The following is a 24,264-nucleotide window of genomic DNA, read 5'->3' on the forward strand; positions in this document are numbered from 1 at the left end:
AAGGTGTTTTTGTGAGTATTCAAATGATTTATGAGAGTGTTTTGATGGTGTTCAAAGTAATCTAGGGTTCTGTAGTGAGATGATAAAGGTTGTTGAGAGAATATTGAGAAAATGTGGTCTTCAAATGATGTATGAGAGTGTTTTGAAGGTGTTCAAAGTAAAGTGTGGTGTCTGTGTGTGTTAAGTGGTCATAGAATTTGGTGAATATCTTGGCTACAGTGATTTTAGTGGATTAGAGATGGGTGATGAGATGGATTTGTGGATGTGAAATGTGATTTTTTTGTGTGTTCTGAAGAGGTGTGTTGGGAGATGGGTGAGTGGATGTAAAGAAATGTGGGTGAGATGGAGAGGGGTATGGGGAGGGTTGTATTAGAAATTTAATGAAATATGGGGGATTTTACTGAAAATAAAGGTAATGTGTGAATATTTTAAAAGAAATTATAGAAGTGAAAAGTTATGATACATTGGAAAAGAAAGGAGGGCGAATCCTCAATACCAGGGACTTGAAGGTTGTAGAAACATGCCGCACTAGTTGGGTAGTGAGATGATTAGTTGTTGTGAGTATAATATTAATCTATGTGGATAAAAGCCTCTTCAAGCGGGGGCTCCTTGGCGTGGTGAAGAGGCTCTTGGTCTGAGGAATTAGACCTGTCGGTCTCCTTCCTCAGACCGAACCTAATTACCCGCCAATCCCCCCTTCCCTAACCCATCCTCCCCTTTTCCCTTTCCTCCTCCCCCTCCCCACCCCTCCCTTTTGCCCTTCCTCTTTTTGGCCTTTGGGATTTTTCCCACAGGTGCGCTAGTTCCTAGGTAGACGAAAGGGTACCGGGGTCCATCCCATTCCGTTGAGGTTCTTGGTGGTGGCGTAGTTTGCCGTGGAATCTGGATCGCCTGGGGATGTCCCGATGTTACAGTGAAGGTCAGCTGGGGTGAGTGTTGTAGCGCCAGGTAGATGTCGCAGTGAAGGTCAGCTGTAGTAAGTGCTGTAGCACCAGGGTAGATGTTAGTGAAGGTCAGCTGTAGTAAGTGCTGTAGCGCCAGGGTAGATGTTAGTGAAGGTCAGCTGGAGTGAGTGTTGTAGAGCCAGGTAGATGTTACAGTGAAGGTCAGCTGGAGTGAGTGTTGTAGCGCCAGGTAGATGTTACAGTGAAGGTCAGCTGGAGTGAGTGTTGTAGCGCCAGGTAGATGTTACAGTGAAGGTCAGCTGGAGTGAGTGTTGTAGCGCCAGGTAGATGTTACAGTGAAGGTCAGCTGGTGTGAGTGTTGTAGCGCCAGGGTAGATGTTACAGTGAAGGTCAGCTGGAGTGAGTGTTGTAGCGCCAGGTAGATGTTACAGTGAAGGTCAGCTGGTGTGAGTGTTGTAGTGCCAGGTAGATGTTACAGTGAAGGTCAGCTGGTGTGAGTGTTGTAGCGCCAGGTAGATGTTACAGTGAAGGTCAGCTTGAGTGAGTGTTGTAGCGCCAGGTAGATGTTACAGTGAAGGTCAGCTGGTGTGAGTGTTGTAGCGCCAGGTAGATGTTACAGTGAAGGTCAGCTGGAGTGAGTGTTGTAGCGCCAGGGTAGATGTTAGTGAAGGTCAGCTGGAGTGAGTGTTGTAGCGCCAGGTAGATGTTACAGTGAAGGTCAGCTGGTGTGAGTGTTGTAGCGCCAGGTAGATGTTACAGTGAAGGTCAGCTGGAGTGAGTGTTGTAGCGCCAGGGTAGATGTTAGTGAAGGTCAGCTGGAGTGAGTGTTGTAGCGCCAGGTAGATGTTACAGTGAAGGTCAGCTGGTGTGAGTGTTGTAGCGCCAGGTAGATGTTACAGTGAAGGTCAGCTGGAGTGAGTGTTGTAGCGCCAGGTAGATGTTAGTGAAGGTCAGCTGGAGTGAGTGTTGTAGCGCCAGGTAGATGTTACAGTGAAGGTCAACTGGTGTGAGTGTTGTAGCGCCAGGTAGATGTTAGTGAAGGTCAGCTGGAGTGAGTGTTGTAGCGCCAGGTAGATGTTACAGTGAAGGTCAGCTGGTGTGAGTGTTGTAGCGCCAGGTAGATGTTACAGTGAAGGTCAGCTGGTGTGAGTGTTGTAGTGCCAGGTAGATGTTACAGTGAAGGTCAGCTGGAGTGAGTGTTGTAGCGCCAGGTAGATGTTACAGTGAAGGTCAGCTGGTGTGAGTGTTGTAGCGCCAGGTAGATGTTACAGTGAAGGTCAGCTGGTGTGAGTGTTGTAGAGCCAGGTAGATGTTACAGTGAAGGTCAGCTGGAGTGAGTGTTGTAGCGCCAGGTAGACGTTACAGTGAAGGTCAGCTGGAGTGAGTGTTGTAGCGCCAGGTAGATGTTACAGTGAAGGTCAGCTGGTGTGAGTGTTGTAGCGCCAGGTAGATGTTACAGTGAAGGTCAGCTGGTGTGAGTGTTGTAGCGCCAGGTAGATGTTACAGTGAAGGTCAGCTGGAGTGAGTGTTGTAGCGCCAGGTAGATGTTACAGTGAAGGTCAGCTGGTGTGAGTGTTGTAGCGCCAGGTAGATGTTACAGTGAAGGTCAGCTGGAGTGAGTGTTGTAGCGCCAGGTAGATGTTACAGTGAAGGTCAGCTGGTGTGAGTGTTGTAGAGCCAGGTAGATGTCGCAGTGAAGGTCATCTGGAGGTAGTGTTGTAGCGCCAGGTAGATGTGACAGTGAAGGTCAGCTTGAGTAAGTGTTGTAGCGCCAGGTAGATGTTACAGTGAAGGTCAACTGGAGTGAGTATTGTAGCACCAGGAACATGTCGCAGTGAAAGTCAGCTGGAGTAAGTGCTGTAGCGCCAGGTAGATGTTACAGTGAAGGTCAGCTGGAGTGAGTGTTGTAGCGCCAGGTAGATGTTACAGTGAAGGTCAGCTGGAGTGAGTGTTGTAGCGCCAGGTAGATGTTAGTGAAGGTCAGCTGGAGTGAGTGTTGTAGCGCCAGGTAGATGTCGCAGTGAAGGTCATCTGGAGTGAGTGTTGTAGCGCCAGGTAGATGTTACAGTGAAGGTCAACTGGAGTGAGTATTGTAGCACCAGGAACATGTCGCAGTGAAAGTCAGCTGGAGTAAGTGCTGTAGCGCCAGGTAGATGTTACAGTGAAGGTCAGCTGGAGTGAGTGTTGTAGCGCCAGGTAGATGTTACAGTGAAGGTCAGCTGGAGTGAGTGTTGTAGCGCCAGGTAGATGTTAGTGAAGGTCAGCTGGAGTGAGTGTTGTAGCGCCAGGTAGATGTCGCAGTGAAGGTCATCTGGAGTGAGTGTTGTAGCGCCAGGTAGATGCCGCAGTGAAGGTCAGCTGGAGTGAGTGTTGTAGCGCCAGGTAGATGCCGCAGTGAAGGTCATCTGGAGTGAGTGTTGTAGCGCCAGGTAGATGTAGCAGTGAAGGTCAACTGGAGTGAGTGTTGTAGCGCCAGGTAGATGTCGCAGTGAAGGTCAACTGGAGTAAGTGCTGTAGCGCCAGGTAGATGTTACAGTGAAGGTCAGCTGGAGTGAGTGTTGTAGCGCCAGGTAGATGTTACAGTGAAGGTCAGCTGGAGTGAGTGTTGTAGCGCCAGGTAGATGTTAGTGAAGGTCAGCTGGTGTGAGTGTTGTAGCGCCAGGTAGATGTTACAGTGAAGGTCAGCTGGAGTGAGTGTTGTAGCGCCAGGTAGATGTTACAGTGAAGGTCAGCTGGAGTGAGTGTTGTAGCGCCAGGTAGATGTTAGTGAAGGTCAGCTGGAGTGAGTGTTGTAGCGCCAGGTAGATGTTAGTGAAGGTCAGCTGGAGTGAGTGTTGTAGCGCCAGGTAGATGTTACAGTGAAGGTCAGCTGGAGTGAGTGTTGTAGCGCCAGGTAGATGTTAGTGAAGGTCAGCTGGAGTGAGTGTTGTAGCGCCAGGTAGATGTTACAGTGAAGGTCAGCTGGAGTGAGTGTTGTAGCGCCAGGTAGATGTTAGTGAAGGTCAGCTGGAGGGAGTGTTGTAGCGCCAGGTAGATGTTAGTGAAGGTCAGCTGGAGTGAGTGTTGTAGCGCCAGGTAGATGTTAGTGAAGGTCAGCTGGAGGGAGTGTTGTAGCGCCAGGTAGATGTTAGTGAAGGTCAGCTGGAGGGAGTGTTGTAGCGCCAGGAAGATATCGCAGTCAGTCCCGCATGACCTCTGATAAACACAACAATTAAGACATAATAGTGTGTCAGAGCAACCTGGAGGTCCTGGAAGGTCATCCCTACATGTGGTATCCTTGTATGAGTCACGTGGCTGATTCATGTGAGGGCGCAGTTAACGAACCCCAACAACAGTCGGAAGATGGCCCGAGTTCTAATTGGGTCAGATTTAATGGGCAAATAATTACATAAATTGCTACTGTTTTGAATGATGATTTAAAAAGACATTTAAGCAAGCTCTGGGATATATTAATTAGAAAATTTTCAGCTCTGTGTCAGTGAGTTTTTGAATCACTTCTAGGTATTCCTTACCAAGGTTTGTGTCATTTTGAACGGTAGTATAATAATAATAATATTATTAATATTAATATTCTTATTATAGTATTAAATCGTGACAATTGTGGCATTCTGAAAGTCAGTGAGGCGGTTATTGGTGTTAAGGATTACGGTGTAAGCATTGTTCCTTTTTTGTTTATACACAGTTTCACAAGTTTAGGTCAAGGATCCCTAGTTTTATTGACAAGCTATTAAACAGCTTAAAGATTCCTAACTTTATTGACAAACTAAGAGCTGTTACCTACATCAGCTCATTTGAAAGCATTTTTATTGTTACGAAACATACAAGTAAGGAACAGGATGAAGTTGGAGCCATCTGTGGGCCAGCATTTTCATTTAATCAACTCACTATATCTCGTTCATATCATTATGCTGTACGAACGTGTTCCAGACTCGAGTCATCAGATGAAGTGATGTTCTGGAGAAGGGTACAGCCAGAGTGAAGTTGTTGCTTTCTGCTCCTCTTGTGGTATAGAAGCTTGCTTCACGCTGTCCTCGAAGCGGATCCAAGTGTGATAATCTCTCTGTCTCTCTCTCTCTTTATCTATATCTCACTTTTTTCTCTTTCTCTTACTTTTTCATTTACACAATGGTTTTGTATGTTAGGTTAAGAATTTCTACCTTTACTGTCACCTCTCACTATTCCACCACTTACTACTACTACTACTATTGCTACTACAACTACCACCATCCTGCCAGTATCCAAAGGGAGTGTAGGGTGGGGAGAGAGTTCGAGTTTACTATCCATACCTCATACATTTAGATAATTTATGATAGTCCTTACTTAATAAGAAAATAACCTTCCCAGTAAATTGTTTTGGTGATGACTAGAACTTTTTCTGTTGTCGGTCTTTTCCATTTACCCCCACGTATTATATTGACTGGAAAGCGTTATCCTAGTATGGTTTATACAGTGTAGGATCTAAGGATCCTAGGATCAGTACCCATCACCAGCACCAAGACACCACCTCATCCCCAGTGTCCGCTTTGACATGGTTATTAAGCATATTTTATCTTCTAATAGCGGGATGCATAGCACAGGTAATACATATAACGAGTGTTGTTCTTCAGAGCGGTGAGTCAGGGCCGATCGTTCAGCTTCGACACTGTGGGAGTGACAGCGGGAGCAGCAGGGGAGGAGACGTGGACAGTGGCAGGCTTACAGAGCTTCACTAGATATATCTTCGTCCTGCAGGCCTTCAACGCTAAAGGTCCCGGTCCTCTCTCCACTGAAGTATTTGCCACTACACTAGAGGATGGTGAGTATCGTTAACATCATTTTCATGGTAAGCTGTTAGGGGTCATACCTGGGAAAGCAGTCATAATCACGTATGGCCCATTGAGCGAACGCTGTCCCTATTTCCGTCAGTCAAAAAAAAAAAAAAAATTCACTAACACAACACCTCTTTCACTGGAGATAGTGGGGAGTATCCTTTAAAACGAATGTAATTGGTTCTAAAACCTCGTTCGTAACAGAGGTGTTCCGTTCCAGGCCACCAAATACAACTACTTAACAATGAAAATATAAAATTGTAAAAAGTGCATAAATTTGCATTTAAACTCCTAAAATAAAGAATGTCATTAATACTTATAATAAAAAATAAATAAAAATAACCAAAAGTACTGAACATTATCCAGTCTTAGTGTTGTTCAGTATATAGGACATGAGGCAGAGGGGAAGAGAATTACGGAGAAAAGGTGGAAGGCGTAGAATCATCTTTCCTAGTCCTCTTTGGTGATAGTCCTACAGGCAGTTCTTCTGTAAGATCTTTTTGAACGATATTCGTACGCAGTATCCCCTCAAGGGAGGTTCCTTGACGCTGGTGAGGGGCTCTTGATCTAGGGAATTGGATCTGTGCTCCTGTTCCCTGTCACCCTCTGTCACCCAACTTTTGGCGAAGTTTACCCTATAAGAGTTCTTGAGACTCCCGATTTCTAAAATAGCACAGTTCTAAACATAGAAAACTGGTGTCTTGCTTGTAAGTGCAGATACTAGTGCACATAAATTTAGGTGAGTACATTTATCATACATAATAACATATATATGCAAATTACCTAAGATAACCCAAAAAAGTCAGTGACTTATTTTCACTGGGGGCACTGTAATATCATGATTATATCCTTAAAAATTAAATCAACTAAGTAACTCTACGCGAAAATTATCTTTTAGAAATTTGGGTTGTTATGGGTTCCGGTGCTTTTGGTTCTTTTTGCTTGAAGTCATAAGATACACCTAATAACTAGAAATTGTTTGGGATAACGCCTTTATTGCTGTAGTATGTTTTAAATTTTTAGGAATTTGTTTTAAAGGTGTTCGATGCAACCAGCAGTTTACTTACTAATGTTGATGCAATAGTTTTGTAGAATGAATTGAAGCAATTTGCCAATTTAGTTGTTTCATGGCATACCTTGTTATAGATATTTAGCACTATGTTAGATCTATCTACTGGTTCACGGTTGCCAGCGCTTTCTAGGATTGTTCTCGTATTCGTCGATTTTTGAGCAACAATATCTTGCTTACTCTGCACCTTGTTCCTTACCCTGTGAAATTTAAGGTAAACAGGCAACATCCTGCCTGTTTACCCGAAATCTTTGTAGCAACTGATATTTCTTTAACCGGTGGAATAACGTCAAGGATGGCAGTGAACATGGATCTGAATGTTTCCCAGGAATCATTTACCTCCGTGCAACTTGTTTGTGAGAAATTATGTGCGTGAGGTTTACAGTTACAATTCTGAGTTATTTCACCCACATAACTGGGAAGAACTCTTGGCACAACTTAAACAGATGTTACTGATACTCGTTGTACCTCGGAGACAGGTGGGACTCTAGGTCCCACCTGTCTCCGGACAGGTGGGACCTAAAGTCCCACCTGTTCGGAGACATATTCTGGAACATGTAATTCCATGTGCTGGTTCCAGGTGCTGTCCTGGGAGACAGTAATGGTGAAGCTGGAGATTTTGTCCAGGTAGTCAGGAAATATATGCAGGAGGGAATGCATATAAATGACCTCATGGGAGACAGGAGCTGTAGTGGGGAAATAAGTGTAGTCAAGGACTAGATAAAACCAATATTACAAACTAGTAATACCACAGGAAATAGCTAACAAGAGGACCCCACTAGCAATAGTGAGGATATATTACCAAAAACAACTGGTGAGAGCTCAATTGTTGGTGCTAGTGAGGATAGGAATAAGACAGGTAAACATGCACCAACAGGGAATACAGTCACAGAAACCCAAGGCAAACGGAAGCTAAGCCTGTGCACATACTATGCACTTGGTATCTGCAGACATGGGAAATCTGGAAAAACAGATGGGACGTGCAACTATGACCACCCTAGAAAATGCCATGCCCATATGACAATAGGAAAATGCAAACTCCCTTCCTGTAAGCTTTTTCACCCTGAAATGTGTCCCTATTCAGTACAGGAAAGACTGTGCTGTAACTTAGATTGCCAGGCACACCATCTAAAGGGGACAAAAAGATACAAAACATCCAGGCCATGGGAAAACCTGGGTAGCCACAGCCACTCAAGAGGGAGAGATTTTTTAGTGCCAGGAAGGGAAAAAACTGGCAGGAAATGGCGGAAATCGTACACCAAATCCAGTCATTCCTGGAGTGGAACCACAGTCGATGGCCTCCACTCCAAACCAACAGATACAGATACTAATGCCGAAAAAAAAGTCCCCTCCCAGTACCAACAATACCACCAGTCCGATGACATTCTTCTTTGCAAATATACAGGGTCTAAAGCCAGCAACGAACAACAAAATACCTTTCATCCGTGGACTGCTTGCAGAGGCAAATGCAATGTTCGCGGCTTTCACAGAGACCCACATAAAGGATCACTTGGACAACGAAATATGGATCCAAGGTTACAACCTATACAGATGCGACAGAGTGAACAGGCAAAAGGGGGAGGTGTTGGCCTGTACATCGCAGAGTCACTTGTTTGCACAGAACTGCTTAATGCCTCAAATGATGTTGTGGAAGTTTTAGCAGTAAAGATCGAGAACCAAAACCTAGTCATTGTGGTAGTCTACATGCCTCCGGATGCAACGTCCCAGCAATTCCAGGAACAGCTGTTAAAAATTGACCACTCTCTGGAAAATCTGCCAGCTCCAGCCCCCAACACCTTGCTCCTGGGGTATTTCAACTTAAGGCACCTAAAATGGAGGAATATAGCAAATAATGTTGCAGTGATAACACCAGGAGGCAGCTCTGACGAGAACTCTCACACACGAGCTTTTAAATCTCTGCACAAAATTCAATTTAAACCAGCAAATAATAGAGCCTACTAGACTGGAGAATACACTAGACCTCATCTTCACTAACAATGATGATCTGATACGAAATGCCACCATATCAAAAACAATATACTCAGATCACAACATAATCGAGGTTCAGACATGTATGCGTGGAGCCCCAGACCGACATAATGAGATTAGTCACGAGGGAGCATTCACCAAATTCAACTTCAATTACAAGAACATAAAGTGGGACCAAGTAAAACAAGTCCTAACCGATATAAGCTGGGAAGATAGACTAAGCAACACAGACCCCAACTTATGCCTAGAACAGATTAACTCGGTGGCACTCGATGTATGCACAAGGCTTATTCCTCTAAGAAAAAGGAGGAGTAGATGTAAAATAGAAAGAGACAGGCGCTCCCTTTACAGGCGACGGAAAAGAATAACAGAGCGGCTAAAAGAGGCCAATATATCTGAAATGCGTAGGGAGTCACTGGTCAGAGAAATAGCAAACATCGAACTTAAGCTAAAGGAATCTTATAGGAGTCAGGAATCACGGGAAGAACTAAAAGCCATAAATGAAATCGAAAGAAACCCAAAGTATTTCTTTTCCTATGCCAAATCAAAGTCGAGAACAATGTCCAGTATTGGGCCCCTACTTAAACAAGATGGGTTCTACACAGATGACAGCAAGGAAATGAGTGAGCTACTCAAGTCCCAATATGACTCAGTTTTTAGCAAGCCGCTAACCAGACTGAGAGTCGAAGATCAGAATGAATTTTTTATGAGAGAGCCACAGAATTTGGTTAACACAAGCCTGTCTGATGTTATCCTGACGCCAAATGACTTCGAACACGCGATAAATGACATGTCCATGCACTCTGCCCCAGGGCCAGACTCATGGAACTCCGTGTTCATCAAGAACTGCAAGAAGCCCCTATCACGAGCTTTTACCATCCTATGGAGAGGGAGCATGGGCACAGGGGTCGTCCCACAGTTACTAAAAACAACAGACATAGCCCCACTCCACGAAGGGGGCAGTAAAGCAATAGCAAAGAACTACAGACCGATAGCACTCACATCCCATATCATAAAAATCTTTGAAAGGGTCCTAAGAAGCAAGATCGCCACCCATCTAGAAACCCATCTATTACACAACCCAGGGCAACATGGGTTTAGAACAGGTCGCTCCTGTCTGTCTCAACTATTGGATCACTACGACAAGGTCCTAGATGCACTAGAAGACAAAAAGAATGCAGATGTAATATATACAGACTTTGCAAAAGCCTTCGACAAGTGTGACCATGGCGTATAGCGCACAAAATGCGTGCTAAAGGAATAACAGGAAAAGTTGGTCGATGGATCTATAATTTCCTCACAAACAGAACACAAAGAGTAGTAGTCAACAGAGTAAAGTCCGAGGCAGCTACGGTGAAAAGCTCTGTTCCACAAGGCACAGTACTCGCTCCCATCTTGTTTCTCATTCTCATATCTGACATAGACGAGGATGTCAGCCACAGCACCGTGTCTTCCTTTGCAGATGACACCCGAATCTGCATGACAGTGTCTTCCATTGCAGACACTGCAAGGCTCCAGGCGGACATCAACCAAATCTTTCAGTGGGCTGCAGAAAACAATATGAAGTTCAACGATGAGAAATTTCAATTACTCAGATATGGTAAACACGAGGAAATTAAATCTTCATCAGAGTACAAAACAAATTCTGGCCACAAAATAGAGCGAAACACCAACGTCAAAGACCTGGGAGTGATCATGTCGGAGGATCTCACCTTCAAGGACCATAACATTGTATCAATCGCATCTGCTAGAAAAATGACAGGATGGATAATGAGAACCTTCAAAACTTGGGATGCCAAGCCCATGATGACACTCTTCAGGTCACTTGTTCTATCTAGGCTGGAATATTGCTGCACACTAACAGCACCTTTCAAGGCAGGTGAAATTGCTGACCTAGAAAATGTACAGAGAACCTTGACAGCGCACATAAAGGAGATAAAACACCTGAATTACTGGGAGTGCTTGAAGTTCCTGAACCTGTATTCCCTGAAACGCAGGCGGGAGAGATACATGATTATATACACCTGGAAAATCCTAGAGGGACTAGTACCGAATTTGCACACGAAAATCACTCACAACGAAAGCAAAAGATTTGGCAGACGATGCAACATCCCCCCAATGAAAAGCAGGGGTGTCACTAGCACGTTAAGAGACCATACAATAAGTGTCAGGGGCCCGAGACTGTTCAACTGCCTCCCAGCACACATAAGGGGGATTACCAGTAGACCCCTGGCAGTCTTCAAGCTGGCACTAGACAAGCACCTAAAGTCGGTACCTGACCAGCCGGGCTGTGGCTCGTACGTTGGTTTGCGTGCAGCCAGCAGTAACAGCCTGGTTGATCAGGCTTTGATCCACCAGGAGGCCTGGTCACAGACCGGGTCGCGGGGGCGTTGACCCCTGGAACTCTCTCCAGGTAAACTCCAGGTAATAACAACGGTAAATTAGATTGTGGGTTATAATTATGATTCACTGACTTGACATTAAACAGTTTGTTGGTCCACAACTTTATTACATGTATTCATATTATACAACATTAAGAGAGTGGAAGGCAGACCAAAGTTACTTATCAAGTTATTGTCTTTTTGATACATCATAACGCCTCCCTAGCCGGCAGATATACTAAATATTGGCCAATATTAGATACCTTAAGTAAGGAGTTGATACCATATTTTAGGGAGCTAGGATAAACTTATTATAGGTGCACTTGAAGAATAAATATCTCACAATCACCGCGTAAAGTATTATCTTCCTTATCAGCCCTATTCGGGAGGAATTAATATTGATATAAACACTTCAAGATACCTATGATATTCATTTCATGGTCCTTAATTATTACCGATACACTCTAACGTCGGCCACGATTACACATTATTAAATTCTGCAACACTCCATTTTACGTGTATGTTCAACCTTTTTTTTATTCGCTCTCCCAGTGTGTTGGTTCATCTGTCAATTGAAAATTTTCTAAAAGTCACACCAATACTACATTTTACTATTTTTTTTTTTTAATTTTTACACACTAATTTCAGGAAAATTATAAAAATTTTCCACATTATAACAGTCCAATCACAACTGTGTATCCTGTTTACAATTTTCCCAGTGCAGTTGTGATAAAATGATAAATAAGACGCTGTGGTAATGACGCCTGACTGACTAATGTTATCAGAGGGTCACAAAATATGTGGTAGAGTATGGTGGCTGAGAACTTTGCGATCCGGGTTGGTGCATTAATTAGTTGAGTGTAACTGTTTAATCCTAGAAGTTGCTTATACCTTTTACATATGCAGTTATTCTGTTGTTGACAACAGATATTAAAGTCTCCCAGTATTATTGCCTCACAATTGTGCTCAGTTCTGGACAAGATTCTCTACAAGTTTTCCAAGAACTGATCATGGGTGGGAGAGAACAAAACAGTTCCTACTAGTATGGTTTGGGTAACAACTCGAACCATAGAATCTCCAGTTTAGTGTCAAAGAAATCGGGTCTTGGGTTGTAAGCTAAGACATTTCTTACATAAGCACCTACTCCACCAACTTGTCTATTTGTGTTTTATATTGTAACCTTCTATTTTAACTTCATCGTTAATCACTGTCTCATCTAACCAGGATACATAGACATTACTGCCGCCTTAGTCTCGTTTGCTAAAATCTTAAACTCTGTGATTTTGGGTAAAAGTGACCTAACACTGACATAAACAAAGTGAAGACCTGGTTATTTGACCCATTCATAATCATCGATATATTGCAAGGTTCAGTTACTGCAGAAAAATTTTATGCATAATCAAGGTCAGCACTAAAAATAGGTAACAGAGTTAAAGTGCATTTGTTGCATACAGATTGTGAAGAATTAGATTAGATTTTTGCCACCTAAGTGGCTAGTTTATTGTGCACCCCATATCCATCCTGTGAACGGCAGCACAATAGCACATGGATACACAAAGGGCCTAGGAACTAGACCCTTTAAATGGTTAACATGAGTGCAGGAATACTTGTCTGTTACAAGTAAATCTAGGAAATTTGCATAATGTATCTGATATCTTATTTTCATTGATATCTTGACATTATTGTACTATATATTCCTCGGTAAGTGGACAATTAAGCACATATTGTTCAAGATAGTGACTGTAGGGCTGGCCACATACTCTGCATTTTGTTAGATCATCCTCTGTGTGTCTACCAAACTGCCAGAAGTACTTGTAAACAAACCTAAGCCTAGCCACTGCAACATCAGTCAGTCTGTTCTCTTTGCAAGTTGAAAATTACACACATGTGCAACATCTGGGTATCTTTATTATAGACGTTTCCCCAATCAGTGGCTTTATCAATACAATTTCAAGGGCACAATTGGAAGACAGTAGAACTATATACAAAAGATGAGGTAATCACTCCCTCAGCCATGGAGTTAGTGAAGAGCACCGTAGTAAAGAATCTGGAGCACAGGCAAGGTAAGATGGCGCTTATATACTGGCGTCAGGTGGTGAGGGACACGTAGCAGACGAAGACATTCACTGTGAGAGTGCGAATTTCATTCACTGTGCTTAACACATTTATCCTAAAAAAATATATTTAATATTACTACTTATTTAGTATGGCGTATTGTGAGAGTAATTATTATTATTATTATTATTATTATTATTATTATTATTATTATTATTATTATTATTATTATTATTATTAATATTATTGTCATTAAAGTCTAATAATAATGGTTAATCTTGCAGTTCCTGAGGCAGCACCGGAGGGGGTGACATGTGTGGCACTGACTTCCACTAGAGTTCAGGTGACCTGGTCCCCACCACCACCTGCACTCACCCACGGTCGCATCACCACCTACACCCTCACCTACACTCCCATGGACGACCACACAGGTCAGTACACCAGTCAAGATATTAATCTTCTTCAATACCGATAAGTTTCGCATTAAAGGTACATGTCTTATTTATCTTACTGATGTGTCTTATTTACCTTATTTGTGTCTTATCTTACTTATGCGTTTTACTAATCTTACTTATGAGTCTTATTTTGCTTGTGCCTTACTTATCTTACTTGTGTGTCTTACTTATCTGAGGTGTCTTACTTATCTGAGGTGTCTTACTTATAATACATATGTGTCTTATCTTACTTAAGTCTTACTTAACATATTGGTCTTACCTTACTTAAGTCTTACTTATCTTTCTTATGTCTTACTTACCTTAATTATATCTTTTGTGTCTTACCAATTTTTGTTATGTGTCTTAATTACCTTACTTATGTGTCTTACCAATCTTACTTATGTGTATTGCTTATCTTACTTATGTGTCTAACTTATCTTATGTGTTTTACTAATCTTACTTATGTCTTACCTTATTTGTCTTATCTTACTTATGTCTTATCTTATTTATGTCTTATCTTACTTATGTCTTATCTTAATTATGTGTCTTACCAATCTCAATTTTGCGTATTATTTATCCAGTATAAGTGTGTCTACTTGGCAAGTGAAGCATTTTCCTTCCCAGTCTTCTTAATTATTGCAGACACCAATGATATACATGTGTATGTGGCCTGGTGGTTAACGCTCTCGCTTCACACGGTGAGGGCCTGGGTTCGATTCCCAGCCAGAGTAGAAACATTGGACGTGTTTCTTTCCACCTGTTGTCTATGTTCCCCATCAGTAAAATGGGTACTGGGTGTTAGTCGACTGGTGTGGGTCGCATCCTGGGACACTGACCTAAGGAGGCCTGGTCACAGACCGGGCCGCGGGGGCGTTGACCCCCGGAACTCTCTCCAGGTAAACTCCAGGTGCTCAGATTGACTCGACTTACACTTAAAATATGACCGACAACACCAAGTCCCTAAATGAACTAACTTCTCAACCATCAAGGCAATCAGACAGTTTGCCAGAACAATATGGCGACCCATTCGCCAAACAGCAATAATGCTCGAAGAAGCACAGCATCACGCAAGGAATAAAGGAATCCAAAAACTACCCTAACTGCAGACCTTCAGCAGATACTTCACAAAAGGCATAAAACTCCCCCATTACTGAAATTGGTTTCAGCACTTCCAGTTTCCCAACTGCGACAGTGTGTAGATGCCAGAACAAATGTAGGTCTAGAGTTGAACTCGGGACCAGAGATATAGAGTATCTCCACGACACAAACTATAAAAACGTCAAATATCACTATGTAATGGTAGTTTCTCCAGCAACCCAACTCAACTCACTGGGAGTCCTACCTGCAGTCCTCTGGTAGTCCCCATTGCACCCCACCAGCAATCCCTGGTAGTCTTTCTGGGTACCCACTGGTAATCTTTCATGCAACCCACTGGTAATCTTTTGTGCAACTCACAAGTAATCTTTCGTGCAATCCACTAGTAATCTTTCGTGCAACCCACTAGTAATCTCACCTGCAAGCCAATGGTAGTCCCACATGTTACCTATTGGTAGTCCCACCTACAATCCTCTAGTAGTTCCTCCTTCATCTCACTGGTAGTCTCATCTCCATTATTCTGGTATTCTTTCTTGTAAGTCACTTGCGGTGACTCATACAACCCAGTAGTAGGTTCTCCAGCAGCCCACTAGTAGTCTTTAATGCAGTCCACTGGTAGTCTCAAATGCAACCCAGCGGGAGTCTCACGTGCAATCCACTGGTAACACATTTTGCAACGAACTGGTAATATTTCCTACGACTCGCTGTTGATCAACCGACAATCCACACGTAGCTCTACCCCAAACCACTGGTAGTTCCACCTACTATCCTTTGATAGTCCCACCTGTGACTCACTAGTAGCCCAGCCATTACCCTAGTGGTAGTGACTCTTGAACACCACGGGTAGTATCACCAGTAGATCACTGGAAGTCTATCCTACAACCCACTGGAAGTCCAACATTCAACCCAATGGAAGCTCCACCTGCATCCCACTGGTAGTGCTATCTGCAACGCCGTGTTATTCCCTCCTGCACCCCATTGGAAGTTTCTCATGCAAGGTAGTTTTTCTTGTAACCCTCTGGTAGTTCCACCTGCAACCTACTGGTAGTCCCATCTGCACCCTGCTGGAAATTCCACCTGCAACCCACTGGCAGCTGGTTACCAGTAAGTTTCAGGAAAGACTTCCAGTTGCATGCTAACAGGCTTATGACTGGGTTACAGGGAGAACTAGCAGTGAACTGTGGTTTTGTACAACCAGTGGGTTGCATTAAAGACTACCAACCACTTGGTTGTTGCTGGAGAAGCAAGCAGTGGGTTACACTGGGACAACAAGTGAGTTGCAAATGTGACTACAAGTTCATTTCTGGAAGACTCACCAGTGAGTTGCACGAATGTCTACCAATGAGTTACACAGGAAGGCCTACCAGTAGGATGTAGGAGAAAATATCAATGGATTGCGGGATGGTCCCGTAGTGGATTGCAGGGAGGTATACCAATGGGTTGCAGGAGGGTACTGCCAGTTGGTTACAGAAAGGGCTACTAGTGAGTTACAGGAGGGTACTACCAGAGCGTTACAAGAAGGACTACCAGTGGGTTGCATGAAGATCTACGACTGGGATGCATGAAGGTCTTCCAGTGAGTGGTTGCATGAAGTACTACCAATGGATTAATCAAGGGATTAATCAAAACAGACCAGGTAATCCAGCCAAACCCATAATTAGCTCTTTAGGTTCAGTTTTCTAGAAATAACCTAAATGGCTAGTAGATACATTGAGCCCAATTGTTGGCAAAGTTTCTAACTTTAATGTTAAGAATGATATTTAGTTGATAAATTAGGCACCATAACTCGCTTAAATAATTGCAGTATAGTTTTGATGCCACTTCATTGTTAACAAAAGTTTCAGTAAGTTTCCTCTCTGAAAACCTCGATAATTACGATTTACCTTTGCCTGTGCCAACAATCATTGAGCTTAATAAACTTTGTATTGGTGATGCAAAGTTTGAGTTTAATGGCGATTTCTACAGTCATAACTTTGGTATGGCAATGAGAAATCCTCTTTCATGAGTCCTTAGCAATTTGCATATGGAATATTTTGAAACAGGATTGCTTAACAGATTTCTTCGCGATAAAGCTAAGTGGTACAGCTATGTTGATGATGTTTTATGCTTAATGTTTAAGAATATCTATATATATATATATATATATATATATATATATATATATATATATATATATATATATATATATATATATATATATATATATATATATATATATAGGTAGTAGGTTGGTAGACAGCAACCACCCAGGGAAGTACTACCGTCCTGCCAGATGACTGTGAAACAAAAACCTGTAACTGTTTTGCATGATGGTAGGATTGCTGGTTTCTTTTTCTGTCTCATAAACACGCTAAGATAACAGGGATATCTTGCTACTCCTACTTACACTTTGGTCACACTTCACAGACACGCACATGCATATATATATATATATACATACATCTAGGTTTTTCTCCTTTTTCTAAATAGCTCTTGTTCTTTTTTATTTCTTCTATTGTCCATGGGGAAAATGGAAAAGAATCTTTCCTCCGTAAGCCATGCGTGTCGTATGAGGCGACTAAAATGCCGGGAGCAATGGGCTAGTAACCCCTTCTTCTGTATACAATTACTAAAAAAGAGAAGAAGAAAAACTTTATAAAACTGGGTTGCTTAAATGTGCGTGGATGTAGTGCGGATGACAAGAAACAGATGATTGCTGATGTTATGAATGAAAAGAAGTTGGATGTCCTGGCCTTAAGCGAAACAAAGCTGAAGGGGGTAGGAGAGTTTCAGTGGGGGGAAATAAATGGGATTAAATCTGGAGTATCTGAGAGAGTTAGAGCAAAGGAAGGGGTAGCAGTAATGTTAAATGATCAGTTATGGAAGGAGAAAAGAGAATATGAATGTGTAAATTCAAGAATTATGTGGATTAAAGTAAAGGTTGGATGCGAGAAGTGGGTCATAATAAGCGTGTATGCACCTGGAGAAGAGAGGAATGCAGAGGAGAGAGAGAGATTTTGGGAGATGTTAAGTGAATGTATAGGAGCCTTTGAACCAAGTGAGAGAGTAATTGTGGTAGGGGACTTGAATGCTAAAGTAGGAGAAACTTTTAGAGAGGGTGTGGTAGGTAAGTTTGGGGTGCCAGGTGTAAATGATAATGGGAGCCCTTTGATTGAACTTTGTATAGAAAGGGGTTTAGTTATAGGTAATACATATTTTAAGAAAAAGAGGATAAATAAGTATACACGATATGATGTAGGGCGAAATGACAGTAGTTTGTTGGATTATGTATTGGTAGATAAAAGACTGTTGAGTAGACTTCAGGATGTACATGTTTATAGAGGGGCCACAGATATATCAGATCACTTTCTAGTTGTAGCTACACTGAGAGTAAAAGGTAGATGGGATACAAGGAGAATAGAAGCATCAGGGAAGAGAGAGGTGAAGGTTTATAAACTAAAAGAGGAGGCAGTTAGGGTAAGATATAAACAGCTATTGGAGGATAGATGGGCTAATGAGAGCATAGGCAATGGGGTCGAAGAGGTATGGGGTAGGTTTAAAAATGTAGTGTTAGAGTGTTCAGCAGAAGTTTGTGGTTACAGGAAAGTGGGTGCAGGAGGGAAGAGGAGCGATTGGTGGAATGATGATGTAAAGAGAGTAGTAAGGGAGAAAAAGTTAGCATATGAGAAGTTTTTACAAAGTAGAAGTGATGCAAGGAGGGAAGAGTATATGGAGAAAAAGAGAGAAGTTAAGAGAGTGGTGAAGCAATGTAAAAAGAGAGCAAATGAGAGAGTGGGTGAGATGTTATCAACAAATTTTGTTGAAAATAAGAAAAAGTTTTGGAGTGAGATTAACAAGTTAAGAAAGCCTAGAGAACAAATGGATTTGTCAGTTAAAAATAGGAGAGGAGAGTTATTAAATGGAGAGTTAGAGGTATTGGGAAGATGGAAGGAATATTTTGAGGAATTGTTAAATGTTGATGAAGATAGGGAAGCTGTGATTTCGTGTATAGGGCAAGGAGGAATAACATCTTGTAGGAGTGAGGAAGAGCCAGTTGTGAGTGTGGGGGTAGTTCGTGAGGCAGTAGGTAAAATGAAAGGGGGTAAGGCAGCCGGGATTGATGGGATAAAGATAGAAATGTTAAAAGCAGATGGGGATATAGTTTTGGAGTGGTTGGTGCAATTATTTAATAAATGTATGGAAGAGGGTAAGGTACCTAGGGATTGGCAGAGAGCATGCATAGTTCCTTTGTATAAAGGCAAAGGGGATAAAAGAGAGTGCAAAAATTATAGGGGGATAAGTCTGTTGAGTGTACCTGGTAAAGTGTATGGTAGAGTTATAATTGAAAGAATTAAGAGTAAGACGGAGAATAGGATAGCAGATGAACAAGGAGGCTTTAGGAAAGGTAGGGGGTGTGTGGACCAGGTGTTTACAGTGAAACATATAAGTGAACAGTATTTAGATAAGGCTAAAGAGGTCTTTGTGGCATTTATGGATTTGGAAAAGGCGTATGACAGGGTGGATAGGGGGGCAATGTGGCAGATGTTGCAAGTGTATGGTGTAGGAGGTAGGTTACTGAAAGCAGTGAAGAGTTTTTACGAGGATAGTGAGGCTCAAGTTAGAGTATGTAGGAAAGAGGGAAATTTTTTCCCAGTAAAAGTAGGCCTTAGACAAGGATGTATGATGTCACCGTGGTTGTTAAATATATTTATAGATGGGGTTGTAAGAGAAGTAAATGCGAGGGTCTTGGCAAGAGGCGTGGAGTTAAAAGATAAATAATCACACACAAAGTGGGAGTTGTCACAGCTGCTCTTTGCTGATGACACTGTGCTCTTGGGAGATTCTGAAGAGAAGTTGCAGAGATTGGTGGATGAATTTGGTAGGGTGTGCAAAAGAAGAAAATTAAAGGTGAATACAGGAAAGAGTAAGGTTATGAGGATAACAAAAAGATTAGGTGATGAAAGATTGAATATCAGACTGGAGGGAGAGAGTATGGAGGAGGTGAACGTATTCAGATATTTGGGAGTGGACGTGTCAGCGGATGGGTCTATGAAAGATGAGGTGAATCATAGAATTGATGAGGGAAAAAGAGTGAGTGGTGCACTTAGGAGTCTGTGGAGACAAAGAACTTTGTCCTTGGAGGCAAAGAGGGGAATGTATGAGAGTATAGTTTTACCAACGCTCTTATATGGGTGTGAAGCGTGGGTGATGAATGTTGCAGCGAGGAGAAGGCTGGAGGCAGTGGAGATGTCATGTCTGAGGGCAATGTGTGGTGTGAATATAATGCAGAGAATTCGTAGTTTGGAAGTTAGGAGGAGGTGCGGGATTACCAAAACTGTTGTCCAGAGGGCTGAGGAAGGGTTGTTGAGGTGGTTCGGACATGTAGAGAGAATGGAGCGAAACAGAATGACTTCAAGAGTGTATCAGTCTGTAGTGGAAGGAAGGCGGGGTAGGGGTCGGCCTAGGAAGGGTTGGAGGGAGGGGGTAAAGGAGGTTTTGTGTGCGAGGGGCTTGGACTTCCAGCAGGCATGCGTGAGCGTGTTTGATAGGAGTGAATGGAGACAAATGGTTTTTAATACTTGACGTGCTGTTGGAGTGTGAGCAAAGTAACATTTATGAAGGGATTCAGGGAAACCGGCAGGCCGGACTTGAGTCCTGGAGATGGGAAGTACAGTGCCTGCACTCTGAAGGAGGGGTGTTAATGTTGCAGTTTAAAAACTGTAGTGTAAAGCACCCTTCTGGCAAGACAGTGATGGAGTGAATGATGGTGAAAGTTTTTCTTTTTCGGGCCGCCCTGCCTTGGTGGGAATCGGCCGGTGTGATAATAAAAATAATAAATAATATATATATATATATATATATATACATGTATATACTGTATATACTGTATATATATATATATATATATATATATATATATATATATATATATATATATATTGTATATATATATTGTATATATATATATATATATATATATATATATATATATATATATTGTATATATATATATATATATATATATATATATATATATATATATATATTGTATATATATATATATATATATATATATATATATATATATATATATATATATATATATATATATATATATATATATTATTTTTTTTTTTATTATCACACTGGCCGATTCCCACCAAGGCAGGGTGGCCCGAAAAAGGAAAACTTTCACCATCATTCACTCCATCACTGTCTTGCCAGAAGGGTGCTTTACACTACAGTTTTTAAACTGCAACATTAACACCCCTCCTTCAGAGTGCAGGCACTGTACTTCCCATCTCCAGGACTCAAGTCCGGCCTGCCGGTTTCCCTGAATCCCTTCATAAATGTTACTTTGCTCACACTCCAACAGCACGTCAAGTATTAAAAACCATTTGTCTCCATTCACTCCTATCAAACACGCTCACGCATGCCTGCTGGAAGTCCAAGCCCCTCGCACACAAAACCTCCTTTACCCCCTCCCTCCAACCCTTCCTAGGCCGACCCCTACCCCGCCTTCCTTCCACTACAGACTGATACACTCTTGAAGTCATTCTGTTTCGCTCCATTCTCTCTACATGTCCGAACCACCTCAACAACCCTTCCTCAGCCCTCTGGACAACAGTTTTGGTAATCCCACACCTCCTCCTAACTTCCAAACTACGAATTCTCTGCATTATATTCACACCACACATTGCCCTCAGACATGACATCTCCACTGCCTCCAGCCTTCTCCTCGCTGCAACATTCATCACCCACGCTTCACACCCATATAAGAGCGTTGGTAAAACTGTACTCTCATACATTCCCCTCTTTGCCTCCAAGGACAAAGTTCTTTGTCTCCACAGACTCCTAAGTGCACCACTCACTCTTTTTCCCTCATCAATTCTATGATTCACCTCATCTTTCATAGACCCATCCGCTGACACGTCCACTCCCAAGTATCTGAATACGTTCACCTCCTCCATACTCTCTCCCTCCAATCTGATATTCAATCTTTCATCATCTAATCTTTTTGTTATCCTCATAACCTTACTCTTTCCTGTATTCACCTTTAATTTTCTTCTTTTGCACACCCTACCAAATTCATCCACCAATCTCTGCAGCTTCTCTTCAGAATCTCCCAAGAGCACAGTGTCATCAGCAAAGAGCAGCTGTGACAACTCCCACTTTGTGTGTGATTCTTTATCTTTTAACTCCACGCCTCTTGCCAAGACCCTCGCATTTACTTCTCTTACAACCCCATCTATAAATATATTAAACAACCACGGTGACATCACACATCCTTGTCTAAGGCCTACTTTTACTGGGAAAAAATTTCCCTCTTTCCTACATACTCTAACTTGAGCCTCACTATCCTCGTAAAAACTCTTCACTGCTTTCAGTGACCTACCTCCTACACCATACACTTGCAACATCTGCCACATTGCCCCCCTATCCACCCTGTCATACGCCTTTTCCAAATCCATAAATGCCACAAAGACCTCTTTAGCCTTATCTAAATACTGTTCACTTATATGTTTCACTGTAAACACCTGGTCCACACACCCCCTACCTTTCCTAAAGCCTCCTTGTTCATCTGCTATCCTATTCTCCGTCTTACTCTTAATTCTTTCAATAATAACTCTACCATACACTTTACCAGGTACACTCAACAGACTTATCCCCCTATAATTTTTGCACTCTCTTTTATCCCCTTTGCCTTTATACAAAGGAACTATGCATGCTCTCTGCCAATCCCTAGGTACCTTACCCTCTTCCATACATTTATTAAATAATTGCACCAACCACTCCAAAACTATATCCCCACCTGCTTTTAACATTTCTATCTTTATCCCATCAATCCCGGCTGCCTTACCCCCTTTCATTTTACCTACTGCCTCACGAACTTCCCCCACACTCACAACTGGCTCTTCCTCACTCCTACAAGATGTTATTCCTCCTTGCCCTATACACGAAATCACAGCTTCCCTATCTTCATCAACATTTAACAATTCCTCAAAATATTCCCTCCATCTTCCCAATACCTCTAACTCTCCATTTAATAACTCTCCTCTCCTATTTTTAACTGACAAATCCATTTGTTCTCTAGGCTTTCTTAACTTGTTAATCTCACTCCAAAACTTTTTCTTATTTTCAACAAAATTTGTTGATAACATCTCACCCACTCTCTCATTTGCTCTCTTTTTACATTGCTTCACCACTCTCTTAACCTCTCTCTTTTTCTCCATATACTCTTCCCTCCTTGCATCACTTCTACTTTGTAAAAACTTCTCATATGCTAACTTTTTCTCCCTTACTACTCTCTTTACATCATCATTCCACCAATCGCTCCTCTTCCCTCCTGCACCCACTTTCCTGTAACCACAAACTTCTGCTGAACACTCTAACACTACATTTTTAAACCTACCCCATACCTCTTCGACCCCATTGCCTATGCTCTCATTAGCCCATCTATCCTCCAATAGCTGTTTATATCTTACCCTAACTGCCTCCTCTTTTAGTTTATAAACCTTCACCTCTCTCTTCCCTGATGCTTCTATTCTCCTTGTATCCCATCTACCTTTTACTCTCAGTGTAGCTACAACTAGAAAGTGATCTGATATATCTGTGGCCCCTCTATAAACATGTACATCCTGAAGTCTACTCAACAGTCTTTTATCTACCAATACATAATCCAACAAACTACTGTCATTTCGCCCTACATCATATCGTGTATACTTATTTATCCTCTTTTTCTTAAAATATGTATTACCTATAACTAAACCCCTTTCTATACAAAGTTCAATCAAAGGGCTCCCATTATCATTTACACCTGGCACCCCAAACTTACCTACCACACCCTCTCTAAAAGTTTCTCCTACTTTAGCATTCAGGTCCCCTACCACAATTACTCTCTCACTTGGTTCAAAGGCTCCTATACATTCACTTAACATCTCCCAAAATCTCTCTCTCTCCTCTGCATTCCTCTCTTCTCCAGGTGCATACACGCTTATTATGACCCACTTCTCGCATCCAACCTTTACTTTAATCCACATAATTCTTGAATTTACACATTCATATTCTCTTTTCTCCTTCCATAACTGATCATTTAACATTACATATATATATATATATATATATATATATATATATATATATATATATATATATATATATATATATATATATATATATATATATATTGTATATGTATATATATATATATATATATTGTATATGTATATATATATATATGTATATATTGTATATATATATATATATATATATATATATATATATATATATATATATATATATATATATATATATATATATATATATATATATATATAAACCATTTCCTTCTTGAATTAAATAGTCTAGCTTCTAACATAATGTTTACTGTTGAGTTTAAACAAAATAGCTCATTTGTCTTAATTATTAAGGGGAACCATGAAGTTAAATTGAAAATAGCAGAAAACCAACAAATAACTGTTCTTAAGTACTATATTATTTTTCACATCATGATAGTCACACATTCTGTATTCTCATCCATGACTCACG

At 41.6% G+C, this 24,264-nt stretch overlaps 1 protein-coding gene across 1 annotated transcript in view; it reads left to right on the top strand.

Moving 5' to 3' along the window:
- Window positions 1–24,264, top strand: part of LOC138851235 (cell adhesion molecule Dscam2-like) — a gene marked incomplete at its 3' end in the record, with an annotated part of 206,258 nt that overhangs the window by 171,439 nt on the left and 10,555 nt on the right. Inside the window, exons 12-13 of the mRNA XM_070080113.1 lie at window positions 5,513–5,700; window positions 13,492–13,638. Coding sequence (XP_069936214.1) covers window positions 5,513–5,700; window positions 13,492–13,638 — 335 coding nt within the window. The remainder of the gene's footprint in view (window positions 1–5,512; window positions 5,701–13,491; window positions 13,639–24,264) is intronic.

The sequence above is a fragment of the Cherax quadricarinatus genome, unplaced genomic scaffold, assembly GCF_038502225.1.
Source record: "Cherax quadricarinatus isolate ZL_2023a unplaced genomic scaffold, ASM3850222v1 Contig152, whole genome shotgun sequence".
Lineage (NCBI taxonomy): Eukaryota > Metazoa > Arthropoda > Malacostraca > Decapoda > Parastacidae > Cherax > Cherax quadricarinatus.